The following is a 25,967-nucleotide window of genomic DNA, read 5'->3' as shown; positions in this document are numbered from 1 at the left end:
TCATATGGTCAGATGAAACCAAGGTAGAACTTTTTGGTAGAAACTCAACTCGTCGTGTTTGGAGGAGAAAGAATGCTGAGTTGCATTTAAAGAGCACCATACCTACGGTGAAGCATGGGGGTGGAAACATCATGCTTTGGGGCTGTTTTTCGGCAAAGGGACAAGGACGACTGATCCCTGTAAAGGAAAGAATGAATGGGGCCATGTATCGTGAGATTTTGAGTGAAAACCTTCTTCCATCAGCAAGGGCATTGAAGATGAAACGTGGCTGGGTCTTTCAGCATGACAATGATCCCAAGCACACCGCCCGGGCAACGAAGTTGTGGCTTTGTAAGAAGCATTTCAAGGTCCTGGAGTGGCCTAGCCAGTCTCCAGATCTCAACCCCATAGAAAACTTTTAGAGGGAGTTGAAAGTCCGTGTTGCCCAGTGACAGCCCCAAAACATCACTGCCCTAGAGGAGATCTGCATGGAGGAATGGTCCAAAATACCAGCGACAGTGTGTGAAAACCTTGTGAAGACCTACAGAAAACGTTTGACCTCTATCATTGCCAACAAAGGGTATATAACAAAAGTATTGATTTGAACTTTTGTTATTGACCAAATACTTATTTTCCACCATAATTTGCAAATACATTCTTTAAAAATCAGACAATGTGATTTATGGACTTTGTTGTCTCATTCTGTCTCTCATAGTTGAAGTGTACCTATGGTGAAAATTAAAGGCCTCTCTCATCTTTGTAAGTGGGAGAACTTGCACAATTGGTGGCTGACTAAATACTTTTTTGCCCCACTGTATATTATAATTATTGTTATCATTAATTATGCATTCTATTCCATTCCCTTTTTAGCTAATACTTATACCTGTATATGCACAGTGTCCACAGTCAGGACCAGCACTGACCAACAGATACTCCAAACCAAGTTTTAATTTATATGCTGAACATAAAACTGACCAGTATTCTCGAGGGGTTAGGTAATTTTATAGTCAATACACATTTATATATCATTAAACTCTGTTTCTTTTACCCCCAGCCAAGTGCTTGTGTAGAAATTAAATGAGCTATCATTCTGCTGTTTGTGGGGAATGTAGAAGGTATCATAACACTTTTAAATACAGTAAGGACAAGTGTTTTGCCATGTGAAAAGTACAATTAATGAAGCTGTCATTCTGATTAAATGAACAATTCCATATACATGTGTCATACACCTCATGGATACACTGTAAAATTTTTAGTTTTAAGTGTCAACTCTCCGTAATGTGGAAACCATAGTAAAGTATGTTATGGGTACTTCAATATGCATTCTTTAAAAAAAGGGAAAAATAAAGTACCTACCTTAGGGAGAAGCTACAGAGCTGCAGCCACCTTTTCAATAACTCTTGCTTTTGATTGTCTGCTTATGCAACTGATCAGTGGCAGAAAAGTGCTTGTATAGAAATCATAGGTTTTTAGACAGGATGTCAAATATCAAAAAGGCAATGTTTAAGGAGTGCTTGCCTACTACTGATTTTTTTTTACCCTGAAGAGTTAATATTTTTTAACCTTAAGGGTCAATTTTGACCCTTAAGAATCATTTTTAATTCATTATATTTTATTACTTTTAAAGCATATTACTTGGAGGTTATTAGGGGATTTACGTTGTCATAACATTTGTAACTTGGGGTTACCTCGCAAGAAATGTTAGTGTTAAGGTTACTGAGTAGGGAATTTTAACTGGGTTTCTGTAGTTGCATTGGGAGTCATAGTTTTGTGTAATACAAAATGCCTATATTCTAGGGATGGTAAGGGTTAAAAAGGCATCTTGAATAAATACCGAAAGTATTTTCTCTGGGTCATATCCTGCCAGACCCATCATAGAACCAGTGGAGCATACAAGCAGGGTATCTTCAAATGATTCCAGATATCCTGTCCTAGGTGCCATAAAATCTTTCAAGGGACCAGGCACTGGGGTTACACAGGGGACGTAGCATCAGCATAACATTCAGAATTATGATTTAAGAAATATGGTTAAGTTTCCATAGTAGAATCATGACATAAAGATGTTCTGTATGCTGAGAATGTGCCCTCCAGAATAATAGGAAATATGGCAGGAGGGGTCCAGGAAATAACACCTCACAAACAGGTAGATGGGGAATGTTTGACACCTGTACGTTTATAATAACATGGGGGACATGATCAACCAAGAGTCATTAATGCACAAGTTACCAAATACGCCAAATATGGCATTTTAAAGTATGAAGCTAGAGTATGCTTGACCTAATTAAACTTAAGAGTATCTTAAAGTGCCTGTCTGGGCTACATATTTTCCTCCCACAGGGACATAGAAATATGATTCCTATGAACGGGAATCTGAGGGAAACTGAATTTCCTTGAATTATTTTTCTATATGGGACTTCAACATCACGCAGCTTATTTTCTGTCTTTTATCAGTGTTCATTTTAATACTGTTTTGTATTCTCTTTTTAGTTTGTCTGTGACCATTTTATTCAGATTTAATATAAATTAATCAGTTCTGTCTTTGCACTCTAATATCGAATTTGAAGCTTTCAGAGCTATCACGTTACTGTTTCTAATTTGGATAGTATAACTTTTTTGATCAAATTGAATTTTTATATAATTTGAGTAGTTCAAAACCCAATTAACCATAACTGCCCCTAAATTAACCCTAAAGACCCCATCAACCATAACTGCCCCTAAATGATCCCTAAACACCCCATCAACCATACCTGCCTCTAAATTAACCCTAAAGACCCCATCAACCATAACTGCCCCTAAATTAATCCTAAAGACCCAATTAACCATAACTGCCCCTAAATTAACCCTAAAGACCCCATCAACCATAACTGCCCCTAAATTATCCCTAAACACCCCATTAACATTACCTGTCCCCTAAATTAACCCTAAAGACCACATTAACCTTAACTGCCCCTAAATTAACCCTAACGACCTCATCAATCATAACTGCCCCTGAATTAACCCTAACAACCCCGTTAATCATAGCTGCCCCTAAATTAACCCTAAACACCCCATCAACCATAGCTGCCCCTAAATTAACCCTAAACACCCCATCAACCATAACTGCCCCTAAATTAACCCTAAACACCACATTAACCATAACTCCCAACTACTTCATCTTCCCGGTACACCATTTGAAGGGGAAGACATTTAAGATTTCCGATTTGGAGTAATCTTGAGGCTTGACAGCTCACCAGAGGAGCGGAATTCCTCAAGAATGTTGGGCAGTGAGATCTCGGGACGATCCACGAGAAAGTGTAGATTGTCCGCGTAATCAGCCACCTTATGATGTCCCTCTCCGTCTTGAAACCCCAGGATGTCATGTTTCAATCGAATAGCCTCCAAAAAGTGTTCCAGGTAGAGCCGTGTGCGGGACGGCTTTTTTAATCCCGCTCCCGCTGATTTTTTGCCCACTCCCGCAATGTGGGTGTTCCACTCCTGCCCCCTCCCGCCACATTTTTGCCCAATCACGTCCATCTCCTTACCTGAACTGCAGAGTTCCCGCGCAGTCCCGCAAGGCTGCCTTCTCGCTGCTCCCTCACAGCGTCTCTTCTCTTGTTCCAGGGACAGCACAAATAAAAAAGGGGAAAGAGGGCAACCCTGCCTAGTGCCAACTGCCCCTAAATAAACCCACCACCTCCCCTAACTTTCAGCAGCCCAAATATTAATTTTATACTTACCGTTAGATAAGTTGCTGAGCAGAGTGGACACTATAATGAAAGGGGCTGGGCCAATCGTCAGTGTGACTGTAAGGAGGGACTGGGAGACTGGGAATCTGTCACAAGCTTTAAATAGCGGTATTCTTGCAGCCAGACTAACCGGAGGCTTACTCCTTCACTGAAACAGCAGCTAAGACCCCATCTGTATAAAATATAGTTTCTGAGTGCTTCTGAGACGTTGACATTTGCTGTTTTGGCCATTTCCACTGATACGCTTGTGCCAAAGCCACACCCCTGTGCCTGAATCAATGCATTAGTTTTAACCCCTTCATGTCTGGTGACATACCATGTACCTCATGCCCAAGTGGGCTCATTGGTTCTGTAAAAAAAAATGTTCCCACGGATCTGATCATTATGGTTTAGGCCACTGATTATTGTATTGACTTACATGTGATCTGATTTTAACCTAAGAAATGTACTGAAATACTGTGTTTGGCTAGAATGGGTTTGTTAAAAATGAAAAACATTAAATTTTACTGCAATTTTCAGGACTGATCGGCACTAAAATGGTTAAATAAAAAGTGTTAACATGTCCCTAGTAAAATACTTTGGGATGTCAACTTTCAAAAAAAATATATATATATATTTTTTTTTTTTGGCCACATTTAAAAAAAAATCTTGTTTAAAAACAGCGATGTGCTACATCCTGTAAGTGCCAAAATAAATGTAAATGCCAGGCATATGAAGTGTTTCCAAAAACAGGACGAATACCTAAATACATTTTGGAGGTTTTTTTTCCCAATTTGGACTGGTTAAATATATAGTTTTATTCTTGGTGAAACTGAAAATTTTGCCTTTTGTTCCTAATTTTCACCACAGGTTTTTTCACACTAAGGCTAGGTTTCCACTTGGGTTTTTGTCCTGCGTTTTTTTCTTGATGAAAAACGCCAGGAAAAACGCCAAGAAAACTGCCACTACATTTACCTGCGTTTTGGCGTTTTTTCTGGAGTTTTTTCTGGCGTTTTAGCCTTTCTGTGGAAATTGCTTTTTTTGACCTTAGGCAGTTTTTCCAGCCTTTACAAGTTAGAAGTTTCACCCAGCTAAAAGGGATTAGGATAAATGGCAAGTATCTGCCCTCTCCTGATGTCATTTACTTGGTAGACCCTTTTGTCTCTTTTCTGTGGTTTGTAAGGCATGCTTTATTCCGAATGTCTGCTCCTCTGGGAAGATTGGCCCCAAATGATGGTGCAAATTGTTCCAAATGGTGTAAAATTCAATATGAACCAGTCCAGGACTTTGTTTTGTGTGAAACTGTTTGTTTTCAGCCTATTTCTCGTAGGACACACAGATACTGGGTCCATCCTCTGCATTGTAACTGTGGAAAAAACGCCATAAAAAACGCCAAGGCAATAAACCCACATGGCTTTTTCATGGCGTTTTTTCTCTCCCATAGACTTCTATTGGAGAAAAAAAGCCAAGATTTCTTGCAAAAAACGCCAGAGTGTCAACATGCTGCGATTTTGAAAAACTGCCACAGAGCCCAAAAAAGCAGAAAAACGCCAAAGAGGACTGAAAAAACGCCAGACAGAAAAACGCCAAGTGGAAATGGCATTTTGCGATTTCCTATTGAATTACAGCTAACATCTGGCTGCAGCCGTTTTTCACAAAAAAACGCCAGGTGGCGCTATTGGCGTTTTTATAGGCGTTTTTAGCAAAAAAACCCAAATGGAAACCAAGCCAAATGATGCTTTCTATATAATTATTATTTCAAACGAAAATACTATATATTTTGTGGGGTATACTAAATGAGTAAGTGGGCAATTTAATAAAGCACATAGCAAAAATAAACTGCTCTGGTCATTTTGTGCAAACATTGTAAAAATGCCATGCATCATGTCTTAGCTCACTGTATTAGCCTCTACCACTTCTGCTGGGAGGCTGTTCTATTTATTTACAGCCCTCTCAGTAAAGTAAAACTTCTTTAACCCCTTCAGGACCAGTTTGTTTTTACAATGTTTGCGCAATGTTCTGTTCACAATGTTCTGCTGGGAGGCTGTTCCATTTATTTATAGCCCTCTCAGTAAAGTAAAACCTCTGTAACCCCTTCAGGACCAGGTTTTTTTTTACAATGTTTGCACAAAATGACCAGAGCTGTTTTTTTTTATAGAATAGTTTTTTTTTATAGACACTATCCTGAATCTAAGACGAGACCAAAGAGTGATTAAGGGCTGCCTCTTTATATGATGAAAAATGGGATAAACATGCCATAAAATTCTATGTTTCTATTAATCACAATTACAAAATGTGACCACCCACCTGCTGTTTATCAAGGTATGATTGAATGCTGCCATTTTATAACATATTTACATACTGCCATTTATTTTGAAGCCACTAAATTAAATTTTAGTGTACATGCTGTTAAATTCACATTATATTTTGTTATGTATACTCACTTGTTGCAGTTTGATTTTTTACAGTGGGACATTCACTCCAAGGCAGAGGGTATTGAAAAGACTGAAAAAAGTAAAATATGCTCCATCCGATGATAACATTATAGTAAAGGCCAACAAAGAAGCATACCTAAGGGAAACATGAAGATGAATCACAAGATAATCTAGACCAAGGTTCTAATTCTAATTACATTTTCTCCAATTCATATGCAGTTAGTAAATTCATCTACTTGATACATGATTAAACTGATTCATGTTAGACAAGCAATTAAGGGTAAGAAATTAATATTATGTGAAGAGTATTAAACTCACTGTTCAACAAATAGTTAGTTTCTAACCTAGCACACCCTAAAGGTCCAAACAAATTAAGCAGAAACTGGGGAAAAAATATTTTTTCCTTTTAGTGAAACTGAATGGCTATTTGCTGTGAAGGCTGCCATTCATTTTTCTTCAATAATGCAGTATTGGTGCAATACCATATTAAAGGTGTAAACCATTTACATTAAATGGGCAAATGAATCATAACCAGTATATTCACATTGCATTAGCAATGAGTGCTTGGTCACCCTGACTCATGAAATAAATTGTATTTTCTCATGGCACTCACACCAGAGGCACCCCAAATTTAGTATGAAGACATGTACGTATATTTATAGTAATGTAATTACCATCTGGTAATTAATATCTTAGTTTTCCAAGATGTTTGTGAATTGTTAATTGCAACAGGAAGCGGGCTCATAAAGTTTTCAGGCCAGTCTATTATGGTTATTTGATATGTAGGAACATTAATTTTACTTCCCACTAAAGGCACTGTTACATCCACTGTCACATAATTTATCATGTTTCTAATACTGTCGAAACCTGTTCTAGCAATAATCATGTAACATTTTGCACCACATATTTCTAGAGAATGTTTAATCGTGACATAAACTCAGATACAGGTTGCTGCCACAGAAACTTTCAGAGAAAAAAATACAATTATAGATGTACTGAATTGTATTTAGTGTTTTGTAAGCATTTTAGTACAGCTAATCTGCACATAGCATAAAAACAGTTATACATACAACACAGCTTGCATAGCCTATTCCTCCCAGTCGAGGGCAAATATAATTCCACACTCCAATGCTGCCTCTGCGAATTCTTTGACCCACAGCCAATTCAAGGAAGAAGAGAGGGATGCCAATTAAAATAAGTAAAATCAGGTAGGGGACCATATAGGCACCTGTAAATACAGATAATAAACTCAGAAGAGCAAAAAATCCAACGGAAAATCAAATTAAACACACATATGTAGATACACTGTATATGCTATTAATTTTTTTTATGTATACATACCTCCCAACATTTCAAAATGTGAAAGAGGGACACTTTTTTATTTTTTTTATTTATTTACATCTCGTGGAACTCACCGATTCAAGCAATTGTACTTTACAATGTCGCGCTCTCATTGCCACTTAAAACACACGTCGTTTTTGTCAGTAGTCATGAATATTAAAAATAACCAACACATTGAGTTGAATTCCCATGAGGCTCAGCCAGACATACTACTTCCATGATGCTGCCTGACAGGGGAGGGCTGGCAGCCTAAGGCCTGGGGGGCAAGTCAAGTGAAGTGGCTCCGCCCCCTCGCACTCACCTTTCACCCCTCACGCTGCTCCCATCACTATGCATCTGTACCCAGCGGCCGTTTAGATTCGATTTCCAACAATCTGACGGCCGCATAGTGACGGGAGCAGCATGAGGGGTGAAAGGTGAGTGCGAGGGGGTGGAGCTTTCACCCCTCACGCTGCTCCCATCACTTGGCGGCCATCGCATACGGCCGCTGGGTGCTTTAATACTATTTTTTTTTCATTTAATAGCCGATCCGGCTTGCCATATTAAATTTTAAAAAAAAGTATTAAAGTAGCGCCGGCCGGCGGCATCAGCACCGAGCAGCCGTTTAGATTAGATTTCGGGCGGCCTGGGGGGCAATTGCCCCCCTGCCCAGCCCGCCCCTGCTGCCTGAGCAGCAACAGTAAAGCTGCAGATGCTAGCTGTGAACAAAAATTCCCATGTTTCTCAGCCAGCCAGGTGTCCACCATAATGCTGGGATTTTTTTAAATGAAAAAAGGCTAATGTTAGCCTCCCTCCCAGGACCCTTACAGACACCTGCCCATAAACACACATAACACATACACTGCCTTTACACACACACATATACACATACACTGCCCTTACACACACACACATATACACATACACTGACCTCAGACACACACATATACATGTGCACTGCCCTTACACACACATATACATGCACACTGCCCTTACACACACACATACATGTACACTGCCCTTACACACACACATACATGTACACTGCCCTTACACACATACACATACATGTAACACACATACACATACATGACACACACATACACGTACACTGCCCTTACACACACACATATACACGTACACTGCCCTTACACACACACATATACACGTACACTGCCCTTACACACACACATACATGAACACTGCCCTTACACACATACACATACATGTACACTGCCCTTACACACACACATATACATGTACACTGCCCTTACCAGGGCCGGCCCTATAATGGGGCAGACTGGGGCAATTGCCCATAATTGTATACACATACACTGCCCTTACACACACACACATATACACATACACTGACCTCAGACACACACATATACATGTGCACTGCCCTTACACACACATATACATGCACACTGCCCTTACACACACATGTACACTGCCCTGACACACACATACACGTACACTGCCCTTACACACACACATATACACGTACACTGCCCTTACACACACACATATACATGTACACTGCCCTTACACACACACATATACATGTACACTGCCCTTACCAGGGCCGGCCCTATAATGGGGCAGACTGGGGCAATTGCCCATAATTGTATACACATACACTGCCCTTACACACACACACATATACACATACACTGACCTCAGACACACACATATACATGTGCACTGCCCTTACACACACATATACATGCACACTGCCCTTACACACACATGTACACTGCCCTGACACACACATACACGTACACTGCCCTTACACACACACATATACACGTACACTGCCCTTACACACACACATATACACGTACACTGCCCTTACACACACACATACATGTACACTGCCCTTACACACATACACATACATGTACACTGCCCTTACACACACACATATACATGTACACTGCCCTTACCAGGGCCGGCCCTATAATGGGCACTCCCTAATGTTGAGCCGACTAGAGGGGGATTGTGATCTCCCAGCTAGTCTGCAGGCTGCCGCTGCTAACACCCCCTGCAGCTGCACCTGAGGTGAGTATCGCTCTCGCCTCACCCTTCCTCTGCCCCTGCAAAGCAGGACAGAGGAAGGGATAGGCGGGACAGCGAGACAGAGACCCAAAATCGGGACTGTCCCGTGTAAATCGGGACAGTTGGGGGGCATGTGTATATTTCACAATTTTGTAAGCAGTTACATGAGATAATTTATTTAAAGGAAAATAAAAAAGGCATAAGGCCTTAAAGCTTTTTACCATAAGATTTACATGATTATTCTTTTTTGTTCATTTGAGTACAATAACCCCAGAAAAAAAAAAAAAACAAGGCCCAATTTCAGGACATGACTGACTGCTAGTAGGGTTGCCACCCCACCCGTACTTTACTGGCACAGCTGGTAATTAACAGCCGGCATAAGTAAAATACCAGCAATGCAAAAGCCAGTATTTTTTGTGCAGTGGAGACTCAAGGGAGTCTCAAGTTATCTCTCACACATTTTCTGGGAGGGTTGCCAGTAATTACAACACGGGTCAGACAGGCTTAAACAAGTTGTGATTAGCATTTCACTCCCCCCCACAGTAAATTAAGCCTTCCATACATTAAGTACTGTAGAACTTTAATACATATAAGTATATATAAAAGTATAAAAGTATAAAATCTCAGGGGAGCATAATTAAAATGCAAAAGACCATTTTTACGATTTCAGTGCATGTAAAAAAAAGCTGTGCATTAATTTACGTCTACAGACAAGCAAGGGTTATATTATAATTAAGGGCAGCTTCTATTACATACACTGAGTACTCTACACCCCCTCCCCTGTCATTGTTTTCTCTGCAGCAGGACATTGTCTCACATACTGAGCCCCCTCTCCCTCTCTCCTTACTCCCTTCTCTCACCTCAGAGAAAGATCAGAGGAGAACAGAAAACAGCTGGAGAAGGTAAGTGAGCAGGTAAGGGGCAGATACAAAGCAGGATGAGAGTGCAGAGGTCACAGACAGGACTGAGGGATGGAGGGAGAGAGGCATTTGGCATTCAGGCAGGAAACGGAATTCATTATCCAAAAATGAATGAGCCAAAAATGAAAAATGAGTCGAAATACATAATATACACCCGTATGCATACTTTTACCTGTTCCATACTGTGTCCCTGAATGGCAGAAATAAAAAGTAGTCACCCTAGCCCTTACTGGTAGAGGCAGTGCTAGGTCCCGCAACGCCTACATGACATCTGTGCCCCCAAACAGCTTGTCTGTGCCATATTTGCACCCAAACTGCTTGCCTGAGCCATCTTTGCCATCAAAAAAGATGAGTAGAAGAGAAAGTACTTGTGGTGCAGAGGTGGTTATCAGACCATTTTTTTTTGTAAGGGACCCCAAAGCTACTGATGGCGGCCCTGGGGAGCGGCAAGATGGGAGAATATGCAAATGCATATTCAGATGATGCGCTGTGCACAGGTATGCCGCCGTCAAAGAAGGAAAGCATGGGCTCAATCTCCAGAAGTGTGAATGTCAGTGTCACAGGCGATCAGACATTGCTCCAGTCTTCCAAGTAAACCTTCACTTCTGATGCATTGTATTATGGCTCCAACTTTTGTGGCTTGCCTTTTTGTAGCGCCGCCCTCACCGATCACTATGGTTGGTATTTTTTTAAGAAAGGGGTGGCAACTCTAACTTCTGGAAACTGCATTTTAATTCATAACTTACAGCTATATTATGTTGTTCAATGCATTTTTTAATTACATTTGCACTTTAACCTCATTGACAACAATTGACTTTCAACCCCCTGACAGGCACAGGCACCTCAATTGTCATTAAGAGGTTGCATTTCTGTAACGTGCCTGACACATCAGGGGGTTAAATGAGTGTAGACAGCAATCAACGATTGCTTTCTTTGCTCAGCTGGTGTTGCAGCAATGTCTCAACATCGAGGCATCCACCAACACCAAAAAAAATGTAAGGTCCCTGTACGATCACTCCTAGGAGCAGTCATATTCACTGTATTGAAAGGCTACATGATTTTCATTTATGGCTGTCCCCGGTGACATGTAAAAATTTAATGGAATTTTATATATAAGGGGAATAATTCAGTTCAAAGAATATATGTACAGAAAAAAATGTATTATTATGAACAAGTACTAAAATTGGTGCTCCAAAAAAATTCTGGCATGGAAAGAGTTAAAAGAAAACCCAGCATTTAAAATACAGTGGGGTGTCTAGTTTTCAAAAAGATATGGTTTGATGGGGTAAATTGAATTGGCTGGTTTTAAATATGTCCCAAATAGGTCATAGACTGGATGTCAAATTTTTCAAAAAATTAAAGATTAAGCACCACCCAAATGTGACCTTTTTCCCCCAAACAACGAAGCATGGGTGGTATCACCGTACTCAGGAGGTGTTGTTGAACACTTATTGAGGTGTTTATTGACAGTGAGGTATAACAGGAATTGTAAATTCATGCCTGTATTAAAATGTGTGTGAAAAAAACACAAATTATTACCACAAAGTTTGACAAAGGCTGGTGGTAGAATTAGTGCATGGAAAGGGTTAAAATGCTGGCATTTAAAATACCCTGGGGTCTGTAGTGTTCCGACATATATGGTTTGATGGGGCAATTTAAACTGACTGGCTTCAAATATGCCCCAAATAAGACATAGGGGCAGTATCACCAGATTTGAAAAAAATAGTTTTGAAATAGCAATACGCTACTTATTGCACTATAACTTATAAACCCCATAAACAATGGGTACTTGGGAATCTACTTAGCAGGTTTTTTTTTATTAGCTTTTGTACATGAGTAAAATATGTTTCAAGTAAAAGTCATATCTTATATCATCATATTTTATACTTCTATAGTATATTATATGATATCAGAATAATGGTGTCTAACCAAAGCCGTTCTTGTTCTGAAAAACAGTAAATGAGAATTTTTTAAACAGCCATTGTAATGAAGGGTACAAAAGAGGTAGTTTCTTTTGAATCTAATGTCAGTCAGCTTGCCTGATTGCAATCATAGCGCATACAGCTGATCTAAGATTTCAACTGAAAGAGTGCATTTATGGGAGTTGTCTAGCTGATTACTCTTTAGTACAGTAAAGTCCCGAATAAAGTCCATGCATGAATATAGACGGCACCCCTAAAGTTTTATGTAAATTTAGTGAAAATTTAGTTTTAAAAAAATACTAGAAAGCTATTTCTCTCACACTCTCTTACATCCTGCTTTCCCCTGTGTGTCCAGTCTTGATTCCCAGTGCACTTCTGCTAAAGAGCGGAACTTTCGGCCACACCTGCTCTCATGATTAAAGGAAAGGGGGAGAGGCTGTTCCTGTGAATCCACTTTTTTGCAAAAGCACCCTAAGAAGCCTCAATATTGCAGACAGATTTGCATAGAAGGGGGTGCAAAGCATGGAATCAGCAAAATTTGATCATATATTGCTAAGCTTCTCTATCACAACAAAGTACCCTATATGGGGTTTAATCATCTGCCCAACTGTTTAATTTTCCACAGTGTATCATGCTACAGAACAGGCAACAACCTGTCAAGAATTGTATGTGACACACATAAATGTCTTTCCCTGTAACTCAACTAGAAATCTGTTTTGTGCCCCTCGAAACCTTTGTGCACTTGGAATTTCTAAGCCTAATCAATGCCGAATGATGGTGCAAAGCAAAGTGACCTGACACTGTTTTAAAAATCGGATCATCTAAAAATGTGGCAATGAAAGCACACACCCATTAGGAAAACACAAGGACATAGTGACTATAGTAAGTAAATCCTGATTTCTCAGTAAGTCCTGAGTTCTTGCTAAGTTGCTAACCTTAGTTAGACTAATGTGTAAGAAAGGTATAACACACACACTAAAATCAATGGGATTTATTCAAATACTTTCCTAATGCATTATTTAGGGTCAACTCCGCAAACTACAACAATGCACTTGTGAGGACTGAAGTAAAACATTGCAAGAGAGCAGTAGTTTTAAAATGTCAAATTCACCATGTATTGAGTCAATCTCTCACAATGTTAGTCTAAATCAATACAGACATAAAAAGAAAATGACAGAGTAATTTAGGGGCGAGTCCCATGCTACGAGGCCACCAAACAAAATGGATAAAGATAATATAAATTGAATATGTTGTCATTATTTACCTCCTCCATTTTTTTGACAGAGGTATGGGAATCGCCATACATTGCCCAGTCCCACTGAGTATCCTATTTGGGCAAGTATATACTGTAATTTGTTGTTCCAAGCAGGCCTGTCTTCTTGTTCTATATTATTTTCCAGTTGCTTGTCTCGGGTGTCTTCTCCTGATACATTCAAAGCACTTGTCTTATGATCTACAGGTTCTTCGTGGGCCAGTAAGTCAGCAACTGACTCTGTAACATGCTGGTTGCCGTGCTCTCTCTGAGTAACTTTACTATTTTTAGGCATTTGGAAATGCGGATGCAGACAGGTTTAGGCAGTGTGAGAATGGCCGGCGTATCCCAGGACTTTTGGTCTACTTAACACCAGCCTCCACAATCACAGGAATCTGAAACACAAAGTTGATATTATGATCTATAGATATTTCCATGGAGAATGAAAGCAAAACAATTGATAATGACTACCAGAACTTTAACTTCTTAAATAGATTTCTTGATCAATCAAATATAATTTATTAAAAAAGTTTTGTAAATATACTTTTCGTTCCCTATCAGCTTAAAAATGTAAAATGATACATTATTCATACTACATCTTGGACTGTATATATTAACCCCTTAAGGACCAGGCTGTGTTTTACCTTTTGTACCATTGGGACCGAGGCTGTTTTAAAACTTTTGCAGTGTTCGTGTTTAGATGAAATTATCTCCTCACTCATTTAGTAAGCCCACACAAATTATATGTTGTTTTTTTCAGGACAAGAAGGGTTTTCTTCAGATACCATTGTTTTAATCATATTATCTAATTTCCCATTAAAAAATAATAAAATATGATGAAAAATGTAAAAAAAACAACACATTTTCTGACTTTTACCCCAAAAATCTTTTACTCATCCAAAAAATCTAATGAAGAAACCTACTAAATATATTCTACTATTTGTCCTGAGTTTAGAAATACCCAATGTTTTTATGTTTTTTTGCTTTTTTCTGCACGTTATGGAGCATTAAGTACAAGTAGCGTTTTGCTATTTCAAAACCATTTTTTCCAAATCTGGTAATTCTTCCCCCCATGTGCCTTTTCGGGTATCTTTGAAGCCGGCCAATGCAATTTACCCCATCAAATCATATATTTTTGAAAACTAGACACCCCAAGGTATTTCAAATGCTAGAATTTTAACTCTTTCCATGCACTAATTCTACCACCAGTCTTTGTCAAACTTTGTGGTAGTAATTTATTTTGTGTTTTTTATTGCTAAAATTGCTCTTCAGGTATGGATTTACAGCTCCTGGTATACATCACTTTCAAAAAAACACCCCAATATGTGTTCAGCAACATCTCCCGAGTACAGTCATACCCCCCATGCATGGGTTTGTCGGGTTGTTTGGGAGGTAAAACGCCACATTTAAGAAGTGCACATTTTTTAACTTGGAACTTTTACATCTGGTCATTCTGCCCCCATGTCCTAATAGGACCATCTTTGAAGCCGGCTTATTCAATTTACCCCATCATACCATATATTTTTGAAAACTAGACACCCCAAGGTATTTCAAATGCTAGTATTTTAACCATTTCCATGCATGAGATTCTACCACCAGTTTTTGCCACACTTTGTGGTAGTATTTTTTTTGGTATTTTTTTTACACAAATTGTACTTTGGGTATAAATTTATAGCTCCAGGTATACGTCACTATCAAACAACACCCTAATATGTGTTCAACAACATCTCTCATGTACAGTGATACCACCCATGCATGAGTTTGACTGCTGTTTGGGGTTAAAAGGCCACATTTGGGAAGTGCGCTTTTTTTTCCCTATTTTGGTCAGTCTGTGCCTATGCCCTATCTTTGAGCCCGGCCACTATAATTTACCCCATCAAACCATATATTCTTGAAAACTAGACACCCCAGGGTACTTAAAATGGTAGTATTTAACCCTTTCCATGCATCAGATTCTACCACCAGCCTTTGCCACACTTTGTGGTAGTATTTTTTTTTGGTATTTTTTTCTGGTATTTTTTTCACACAAATTGTACTTTGGGTATAATTTATAGCTCCAGGTATATGTCACTATCAAACAACACCCTAATATGTGTTCAGGAACATCTCCCGAGTACAGTCATACCCCACATGTATGGGTTTGTCTGGTGTTTGGGGTTAAAATGCCACATTTTGGAAGTGCGCTTTTTTTCCCCCATTTCAGTCAGTCTGTGCCTATGCCCTATCTTTGAGTCCGGCCCCATCAAACCATTCATTTTTTTAAATTAGACACCCCTTGGGTATTTCAAATGCTTTTATTGAAATTTTTCCATGTCAGGATTTTTGGGAAGATACAGCGCTAATTTTAGCACTTGCTCATAATAATAAACTTTAATTTTTTATTTTATTTATTTTATTCTTTTTGGACTTTTTTTTACATTTTGCTGGAACTGGATAGTTCCTCTGATGCATAATAATTTTTAAATGTTACCATGTTTTTTTTAAGGTTTTTCTTTTTTTCCTTTTTTTATTTATTTATTTTAAATATTTACTAATCACATAGTGATTAGAAAGCTGGGCTCCATTGACTTGTATGGTTGAATGCAGTACCTGTATTCAACCTGCAAGTGGAGCCAGAGTTCTCTAGAGGGTCTGGAGACCTTCTAGCGAACTTTTTCAACTTTATTATTTTTTTTACCGGGCGGCCGCTATCTTGCGGATGGTGAAGATCACTGGCAGTGTTCCTGAGGTAAGTGTTTGGTGTCGCTGAATGCCTCCTGATCGAGGCATTCCAGCGACACCATTGAAGTTTAGGAGGTGATCGTTGATCGCCTCATAAACGTTTTTAAAACGGGCGTCCGCCGCCATACAATGTATGGCGGATGTTGACGCCCCGGGGAGGGGCCAGACATGGCCCATGATGCCGATCTCGGTGTTGCGGAATGCCTCGACATGATCACTTTCTAAGCTTGTTTAAGTCCCATGACGTGTCAGGCACGTCATAGGTCGTTAAGTGACCGTTTTGCATGACGTGCCTGACCCGGCAATGGACGTTAAGGGGTTAAAATGGTAATAACTTAAATCTTACTATTATTTGTACACTGAACACAAAAAGTTAAAGTTTGGTTACAATATATTCATAGTCATGAAAGGGTTGACGCAACCCTGCTCAAGGGTACCCTCTACTACAGGAAAACCAAAGGCCCTCTTTAAACAGGGATATTTATAAAATGTATTATTCTATCATCAAGCAGCCTTGACAAAGCAGTATTTGCCCAGGGCTAAAGGGGAAATCACCTGTTTGTAACATGTTCTGAAATATGCAGTTTCATATTTACTAAATTACATTTGATAGCTTTTGTCATGCCACGGCATGAGTAACTGGAGTTTGGCACTGAATGGGTTAAGGGATTTGACTGAGGCTAGGTCCAGTAACATTTGTTTACACCTTTCCTTTTGGAGCCAGAACCCAAAATAAAACTTGATTATCCCATGCTGGGTATTGTCACCTTGGACGGGAAGGGATTCCTGTGGAAGAGTGTAGGGCCAGACATCCTGGCTACATCTCCCTGGGGTGTGGAGACAGTGTATCAAGGGACACAGGGTAAAAGTATTCAATGCATAATGTCCAAAATATGAAGGGTGCATAACTTTTGGGCCCCCTCGTACATTGCATCCTTTTGCCTGCGATGTGCTGGTTTCAGGGAGACCAAACACGCCATGCAGGCATGACCATAACAAGTATTATGTGAACGTGTCCTTGTGCCAACTGATACAGGTGTGGAGTTTGGTAAGAAAATGATCACTAGGACCAGAGAATTATGATGATCCTGGTGTCATAATTATGCCAAGCTCGGCCGGCGTCATATTACATATTTTGTGATCCCATATTTTGTGTTTGAGCAGATATAACCCCGCCTTCAGAAGGTCATAGTTCTGAACCCCCTACTCTCATCCCCTTGCTCAGGTAACAGGAAAAGGGCGGTCTTGGGGGGATAAAAAGGTGGGCAATTGGTAATGAAAAAGAGCCTGTTTTTACAACATCAAGGCTCCAAGGAAGTATGGTATGATACTCTGTTTTATCCCTTTTATTTTACACTGGTTTTGTACTATTTAAGTCTATGTCTCTTTTTATATGCATTTTTGTGTAACAGCACTGTGACCCATTTCATACTCAGATTAAACATTTTTAATCAGTTCTGTCTTTGTTCTCTAATCGAATTCAGCCTAGAGATAGCCTTTTGTATACATATAGATATGTCACGTTACTAAGCGGTTAACTATATAGATATCAGTTTGGGGATTGTGTAGTTATCGCAGTCTGATTGTTTTTGGGTAACCAAAGACGCCCAGTTTTAAAGTTCTTGGTGGTGGCAGCGTGTTTTACATTGGGAGTTTTGGGGTAACTGGTTGGGGTTGGAGGTGGTTGCTTGGTGTCCTGCGGGGAAAGTGACCAAACGCGCCGGAAGTCTGGTTGGCGTTTGACCCTTGTTACTCGCGTACTCCCATGTCACGGCTCAGCCGATAGCCCTGGCCGTGACAGCTTTACCAAGCATAAATTGCTCATTATCTGATTTGGTAATAAATCCACATTTATTGGCAGATATGATTAACACCTTAAGGACTGGGCTGTTCTTTTAAATTTTAATCTTCGTGTTTACTAATCTTCCTGGTCCCTTCCCCATCTAGCCTACCTTATCTACGCAGCATCTCAGGGGTTAACGGGAGCGGAAATCTGTAGGTTCGCACGAGCGACTCTATTGGTTGCCTGCAGGGGGTCTCCTCTGGCATGAACCAATTGGTTGTTTGTCACTTTCCCTGCAGGGCACCAAGCAACCACCATCAACCCCGACAAGTCACCCCCAAAACTCCCAGTGTAAAACACGCTGCCACCACCAGGCATCTTAGGTTACCCAAAAATAATAGGACTGCGACATACACACAATCCTCTGACTAAGATATCTATATAGTTGACCCCTTTGTAAAGGTTTATATCAAAAAAGGCTATCTCTAGATTAAAAATGTTTAATCTGAGTATACAATAGGTCACATTGCTGTTATACAAAAATGCATATAAAAAGAGACATATACATGAAAGTACATGAACAGTTTAAAATAAAGTGAACAAAGTATCATACCATAATTCCTTGGAGACTTAGCGTTGTCTCTTTGATGGTAAAACAGGCTCTCACTCATTAACAATTGCTTACGCTGTTACCCCCCCCGGCCACCTTTTGTCACCAGACTAAGGGGATGCGAGTAGGGGTTCAGCAGATTGACATCCTGAAGACAGGGTCATATCTGTTCAACTTTTGTCCAAGAGAACAAAACACTCAATATGACGCCAGCCGAGCTTGGCATAATTATGACACCAGGATTATCATAATTCTTTGGTCCCAGTGATCATTTTCATACCAAACCTCACGCCTCTATCAGTTGGCAAAAGGGAACATTTGCATAACTCCTGTTATGGTCATGCCTGCATGGCTTGTTTGGTCGCCATGAAACCAGCACATCTCATACATGGAGTGTAATGGAGGATGGGGCTCAAAGTTATGCACCCATCATATTTTAGACATTATTACTTCAATAATTTTTGTCCATTGATACTCTGTCTCCACCTCCCAGGAAGATGTAGCCAGGATGTCTAGCCCTTCACCCTTCCACAGGTAACATCTTTCTGTCAAAGGTGACAATACCCAGCATGATTAATCAAGTTTTATATTGGGCTCTGTCTCCACAGTCAAATCCCTTAACCTATTCTGTGCCAAGCCCAAGTTAACTCATGCAGTGGCATGACAACTTGGGTGTCTAGTTTTCAAACATACATGGTTTGATGGCGTAAATTGGATTAACTGGCTTCAAAGATGTCCAAATTAGAACATGCGGGCCACATGTCAAAAATCCAAGTTGAAAAACTGAATTGTGCATGTCCCAAATGTCCTTTTACCTCCCAAACTACCTGACAAACCTATGCATGGGTAGTATCGCTGTACTCAGGAGATGTTGCTAAACATATATTGGGGTGTTGTTTGACATGTGGCATATACCAGGCAGTGGCGTCTCCAGCTTTCATATTTAGGGGGGCACATGGGGGGCCAGGGACCAAAGTAGGGGGGCCAATTATAAAACGGTACATATACACACACATATATATATATATATATATATATATATATATATATATATATACACACACACACACGCACGTTAGACGTGCATTTTTAACTACATAATATGCACTTATCTCTTTGAAGTTAGTCCCTGCTGACAATATATATAAATATTAGACCCTGCTGCCGATATATAGAAATATTACACCCTGCTTCTGATATATATTAATATTAACCCCTGCTGGGGATATATGTTGATATTAGCCCCTGCTGCGGATATATACTTATATTATACCCTGCTGCTGATATACATAAAAATTATACCCTGCTGCTGATATATATAAATATTTGACCCTGCTACCAGTATATATTAATATTAGCCCCTACTGCCAATATATATTATTAGTCCCTGCAGCCAATATATATAATTAGCCCCTGCAGCCAATATAGATTAATATTAACCCCTGCTGCCGATATATATATAAATACTAGGCCCTGCTGCCAATATGAATATAAATACTAGACCCTGCTGCCAATATATGTTAATATTAGCTCCTGCTGCCAATATATATTAGCTCCTGCTGCCGATATATATTAATATTAGCCCCTGCTGCTGGTATATATTAATATTGGACCCTGTTGCCGATATATATTAATATTAGACCCTGCTGCCGATATATATAGTATTGGTCCCTGCTTCCTATATATATTAATATTAGCCCCTGCAGCCAATATATATATTAATATTAGACCCTGTTGCCAATATATAAATATTAGCCCCTGCTGCCAAAACATATATAAATATTTGCCCCTGCTGCCAATATATTTTATAGTGAAAAAATTGGACCCTATCCAAGCATTTCCTTGGGCCCCGCTCAACGCTTCCTTGCATGCAATCACTCCCTCCACTACCACAACAAAAAAAAGAAATATTTCCCACACTGACTGCAGATCAGGGAAAGACCGTGAGAGTCAGTCCTGCACCGTGACATTGAGAGGTCCTCTCCCCTGTATTCATCCCCAGAGTCCCTTTATCCCCTCATTCACTAAACCATACCGCTCTTTTACTTACACCCTGTAGTTCAGGTATAGATCAAATAAACAACACATGGAAACAGCACATGCAACTAAATGAGATATAAAAAAAAACAACTTGTATTTGCAGGTATACATAAATAATGTATGGAAACATAGCATTGCAGTTATAAACCAACAGAACACACAAACCCAGCATTGCAGGTATAGATCAACTGGAAATCACATGTACACTCAGCACTGAAGGTATATTCAAATAAACAACACATGGAAACAGCACTCCAGGTATTGATCAACTGAATAAGACATAGAAATCCTATATTTGCAGGTAAACATAAATAATGTATGGAAATATAGCCGATACAGATGAACAGAATGACACAAAACCCAGCTTTGCAGGTATATATCAATTGGAAATTACATATAAATTCTGCATTAAAGGTATAGATAAAACAACCTAAATTACAGGCATAGATCACTGGTCACACACCCCAAAGCCAACCCTGGTGTCCACACTGCCCACATAAAACCCGACCAGCACCCAAATTACATATTGTGTCAACTTTGTCCCCAAACAGCTGAACGTACGCCAAGTTTGTCCCATAAACACCTCTCCCTCCTAATCTATCCTATCTACCCCCTCTCCCTCCCAATCTATCCTATCTACCCCCTCTCCCTCCCGATCTATCCTATCTACCCTCTCTCCCTCCCTATCTACCACCTCTGCCTCCCTATATACCTACTCTCCCTCCCAATCTATCCTATGTACCCCCTCTCCCTCCCAATCTATCCTATCTACCCCCTCTCCCTCCCAATCTATCCCATCTACCCCCTCTCCCTCCCTATCTATCCCATCTACCCCCTCTCCCTCCCAATCTATCCCATCTACCCCCATCTCCCTCCCTATCTATCATATCTATCCCATCTACCCCCTCTCCCTCCCAATCTATCCTATCTATCCCCTTTCCCTCCCAATCTATACCTATCTACCCCTTCTCACTTCCTATCTACCTCTTCTGACTCTCTAACCCCCTCCTAACTTTCTACCCCCCTTTGAAGTTCACTTACCTTGGGCTTGTCCAGCGGTGAGATCGCGAGGTCTCTGTATCCCTGGTTCTGCAGTGTGCGCGGCTTCACTGCCGGGCGCCGGATATGACGACATATACCGGCGCCCGGCTTGAAATGCCGGCACTGCGACCAAGGCAGAGGCCTCGCGGTCGCGGAGAAGAGTGAGAGGCGCCGAACGGTTGCTGAGAACTTAATCCTCAGTGACCGCTCGGCGCCTCTCTTTCTCTCCTCCGGGTCTATTAAAAAAAAAGCCGGCGTTTCAATTGGGGGGGCACACCGGGGGGCACAGCATGATGTTGGGGGGCCATGGCCCCCTCTGGCCCCCCCCCTGCCGACGCCACTGATACCAGGAGCTGTAAATTCACACCATGTATGTGGGAAAACACGCAAAACAAATGCTGCCACAAAGTTTGACAAAGGCTGGTAGTATAATTTCTGCATGGAAGCAGTTAAAATACTAGCATTTGAAGTACCCTGGGGTGTCTATTTTTCGAAAATATATGGTTTGACAGGGGAAATTGAGCTCACCAGCTTTAAAGATGTCCCAAATAGGACATGGGGGCAGAATGACCAGTTTCAATTTTTTTTTTTAAATAGCAATCCGCTATTTGTACTTATTGCAAAAAAAGCAAAAAACATAAAAAAGTTCTAAATATTAGAAATATTAGAATCTATGTAGCTTTTCATTAGCTTTAGTAGAAGTAACTGCATTTTTCACCATATTTTTATAATTTTTTTTATAGTAAATTACATGATATGATCAAAATGATGGTATCTAAAGAAAGCCCTTCTTGTCCTGATAAAAAATATAATTTGTGTGGATACACTAAATGGGAGGGAAGAAAATCACAACTTAACACAAGCAACACAGAAATGTTAAAACAGCCATTGTCACGAAGAGTACAACAAATAAAAAAAACAGCTCTTGTCCTTAAGGAATTAAGAAGAACCCTATCTGATAAAATGTAACGTATATTAAGATACAACTGAAATAGACATCGATACATGTTAATTGCATGAAAAAGACAATTTGTCCCTTCTTCATCTGGACAGGGCATAATTAACAATGCGTGTGTTTCATAGTTGTTATCCATACGGTATCATCAAGGAATTTCTCTGCACGCCACCTCACTGACTTTACTGCCACTCACACAATACACACACTCACTGTAACACCATACACTGTCACCCAACACCGTTTACACTAACACACACTTACTCTAACACCGCACACTAACATACAACATAGTTTAACACATTATATTCCTTTTAGGCCCAAAACAGTACAGGACATTAGACAGCAGAGGAAATACAGCCCGTGTGAAAACACAGGCAGTCTAAGAAACTGACATCAACTAACTGTAAACATTGGAATTACAGATCGCTCCTCTTTGTAAAATATGCATCATGCATGGCAGCAATAATCTCTGTTCTGGGAAGCAGGGACTTCCTTTACACCAGTGTCTGCACTACTGCAGGGTCACATAGTTCATGTTACGTGACCCCGCTGGGTGCTTCAGTTACTGTGAGGCCAAGCCCTCTGGTGACAGCCCTGTCTGCAGTACACATTTTTCATAAACATCCGAGATTAATGGGGAAAACCTGGACATTCTAAAATGGCTTTTGCTTGCAATTACACTTTTGGGTTGAAACACTTTCTTATCGGTTTGGTGTGTATTTGTATGATGTCAAGGTTTTATCACCAGTAATACTTTAAAGTCTTCCATCAATGCCTTTTTACAAAGCTTATAAAACAGGTGGATTCAAGGTCCAAAAGCAATATAACACAAATTAAAATATCAGAAGAACAAGCCCTTATTCTGTAATTTGTAATACCATACACTGTAAATCAAACATGTACAAGGCTATTATAGTTACCAGGCAACAGTTTAGGGATAACTTTATTGCTCACGTGAATTCACTACAAGATTGTCTTGCAGGCATATGGAACCAACTTAGCACTCTTCTGCCAAGGCACATTCCATTAAACTAAATAAGTGAGATTTTTCTTTAACAGCATTTTGGATAAATAATTATTTAGACTTTTACACACAACTGTGTAAACATCACTGACTCTGGTGACAAACAGAGAAGCATAAAACCACAGGTAATAGAAAACGTGGTTAGAGACTCAGAAAAAACAGAGTTATGCTGTCAGAGAAAGGTATACAGACACTGTACAGAGGCATGCAAAATAACCTTTATTAATCGATAGTTGTGGCAATATTTTATTCTACAAAAATATTTTTACTACAGACAAAGCAGATAGGTGACGCACCTCTCACGTTTTAAGGGTGAAAGGTATATCTCACCATAACCTTTGCTGGAGGTAGGGGATATTCAGTTTGGCATTTTATAAAGGATAAGGAGAGCATTACATCTTATTCACTTATTTATAAATAGCCCCAGCTGTCCTTACAATTCCAGTATTTGTAACTTTGTCCCTGGATGTTCTTTTTACGGACACAGACTTTAATGCATAAGGGACTGTTTTTTTTTTTCAACCAGGCTCGCTGCATCACTGCCTGAGGTGAGAACAACGACCTCACAAGGTGGCCACCAGCCAGGAGTATCTATGTAATTCAAATAATGGGGTATTAAATCAATTCACTTTCTCTGCATTAACTGACCTAAAATCATTCTAGGGCTCTTACAGTGAGGCTTCTGGAAAATAAGAACACATATCATCACACTCCGACCATTGGAATTAAATATTCATCATGTCTCAAAATGGAATTCAAGGTCAAACCCAGATCGCAGTAGCAGGGACAGCTGATCCGACGAACAAGCAGAGATGCTGGGAGGCTGGAGACGATGCATCTCTTCGGACAGTTGGTGTCTGATGTCTGAATGTTTCCTGCCCAGAGGTGCGCGTGCAGGTGTCCTCTTGGCCTTCAGGTGACATCCACACGTTCCCTATGAAGGTCCTACCCGGTTCGTTCTGGATCCACACCTGCGACCTCCCCTACGTTCATTGCCCTACAGTTCTTCTCACATTAGCCCTTGTGTGCTACTTCACGTAGGATCCTGCATGCTCTACTACATCTAGCATCATAAATGCCATCCTACTATTCAACGATAGCGCTACACAAGAATAAATTTGGACTCCATTGCTCACGTTATCTTACCCAAAATAAAAGCAGCACGCGCCAGAGGAAAAAAACGTACCCGCACTAAATGTGTCTAAATCACTGGCCGTCTTACCATCTGCATGTGATGCTGCGAGGATGGATGCGCTTGGATTAGTACAGGTAGGAGGGACTGTGCTCTGGCATCAGGGCTGGGAGGGGTTGGGGACCAAGGATCCATTCACCAGAAGCCAGCAGGATCTGCGCACGCAGGTTTGACGTCAGAGCTCAGGGGACACTCCCGTACCCTCTGCCTACTCATCACCCTTGACTCCCTATACCTACTCTGTATCTTGACTGCATAGCCAGCCCTTACCTGCTTGCAGCCCGACTGTCTCCTCCTTCATATACAAGATATGGTTCTGATGGATGTTGCTGACGCAAAAGTTGAGTCACCAGGAGATCCGTGTCAGATAAGAATGGAAAAGTGTGAAAAAAATAGTGGGGGAAGGAAAGTCAAGGAGGCTCAGGGCGCAGCCATCCAGATCTCCTGAGTGCACACCATGCATTTATATTTGACTAGGAATTTAGGGGGTGTATTGACTAAGGCATTTACATCGTTTATCTCAGACAGTCACTGTTTTTAATGTACGTATAGTGACAGTAACAGGTTTTAAAATACACATTTAAATCTCCAGCCAATGGGGCCTTAATGCAGACTTGGGGTGCTGCGTTTAGAACCATCACAGCCGTTCTTAGTTGCAAATGTGTGCTGTTGTAATCAACAAGTAGCTATCCAGGTGTTTGGGAGAAATAGCATGATGCTTAGGTGACCTTATCCTAATCTTAAGGCTTGCATCATCATCCTGCAGGTAGAGTTAGTAAAGCAGTATGGTCGATGTAGCCCCACAGCAGCTAAAGAGTTGGTACCCAGTCTGAAGAACATTGAGCATGATGATGGGTAGCCATATCATATGTTACAAAGAAGACATAACCTATGGTTCATAGTTATGTCACATTACCTGTAATATGAATTTAAACAATCCATTTTCTACACTTTATTTATTCCCCATTATATATTTTTGCATTTACTCTATCACAGGGTTGCCTCAAG

At 40.3% G+C, this 25,967-nt stretch overlaps 1 protein-coding gene across 3 annotated transcripts in view; it reads right to left on the bottom strand.

Moving 5' to 3' along the window:
* Positions 1–25,087, bottom strand: part of SLC6A17 (solute carrier family 6 member 17) — a 50,446-nt gene extending 25,359 nt beyond the window's left edge. Inside the window, exons 1-4 of one of the 3 annotated variants that reach the window (XM_053454293.1) lie at positions 24,990–25,087; positions 13,603–13,985; positions 7,189–7,346; positions 6,128–6,254 (exon numbers count right to left, since the gene is read on the bottom strand). In XM_053454293.1, coding sequence (XP_053310268.1) covers positions 6,128–6,254; positions 7,189–7,346; positions 13,603–13,885 — 568 coding nt within the window. In that variant the 5' untranslated portion in view covers positions 13,886–13,985; positions 24,990–25,087. Of the gene's footprint in view, positions 1–6,127; positions 6,255–7,188; positions 7,347–13,602; positions 13,986–24,913 lie in introns of all 3 variants that reach the window. The other 2 variants (XM_053454292.1, XM_053454294.1) reach the window with 2 other exon arrangements.
* Between the last annotated feature and the right edge of the window lie 880 nt (positions 25,088–25,967).

This window comes from Spea bombifrons, chromosome 2 (genome assembly GCF_027358695.1).
Source record: "Spea bombifrons isolate aSpeBom1 chromosome 2, aSpeBom1.2.pri, whole genome shotgun sequence".
NCBI classification, from domain to species: Eukaryota; Metazoa; Chordata; class Amphibia; order Anura; family Pelobatidae; genus Spea; species Spea bombifrons.
Note: the sequence above shows the minus strand (reverse complement) of the source record. Positions and strands in the feature narration are given on the sequence as shown.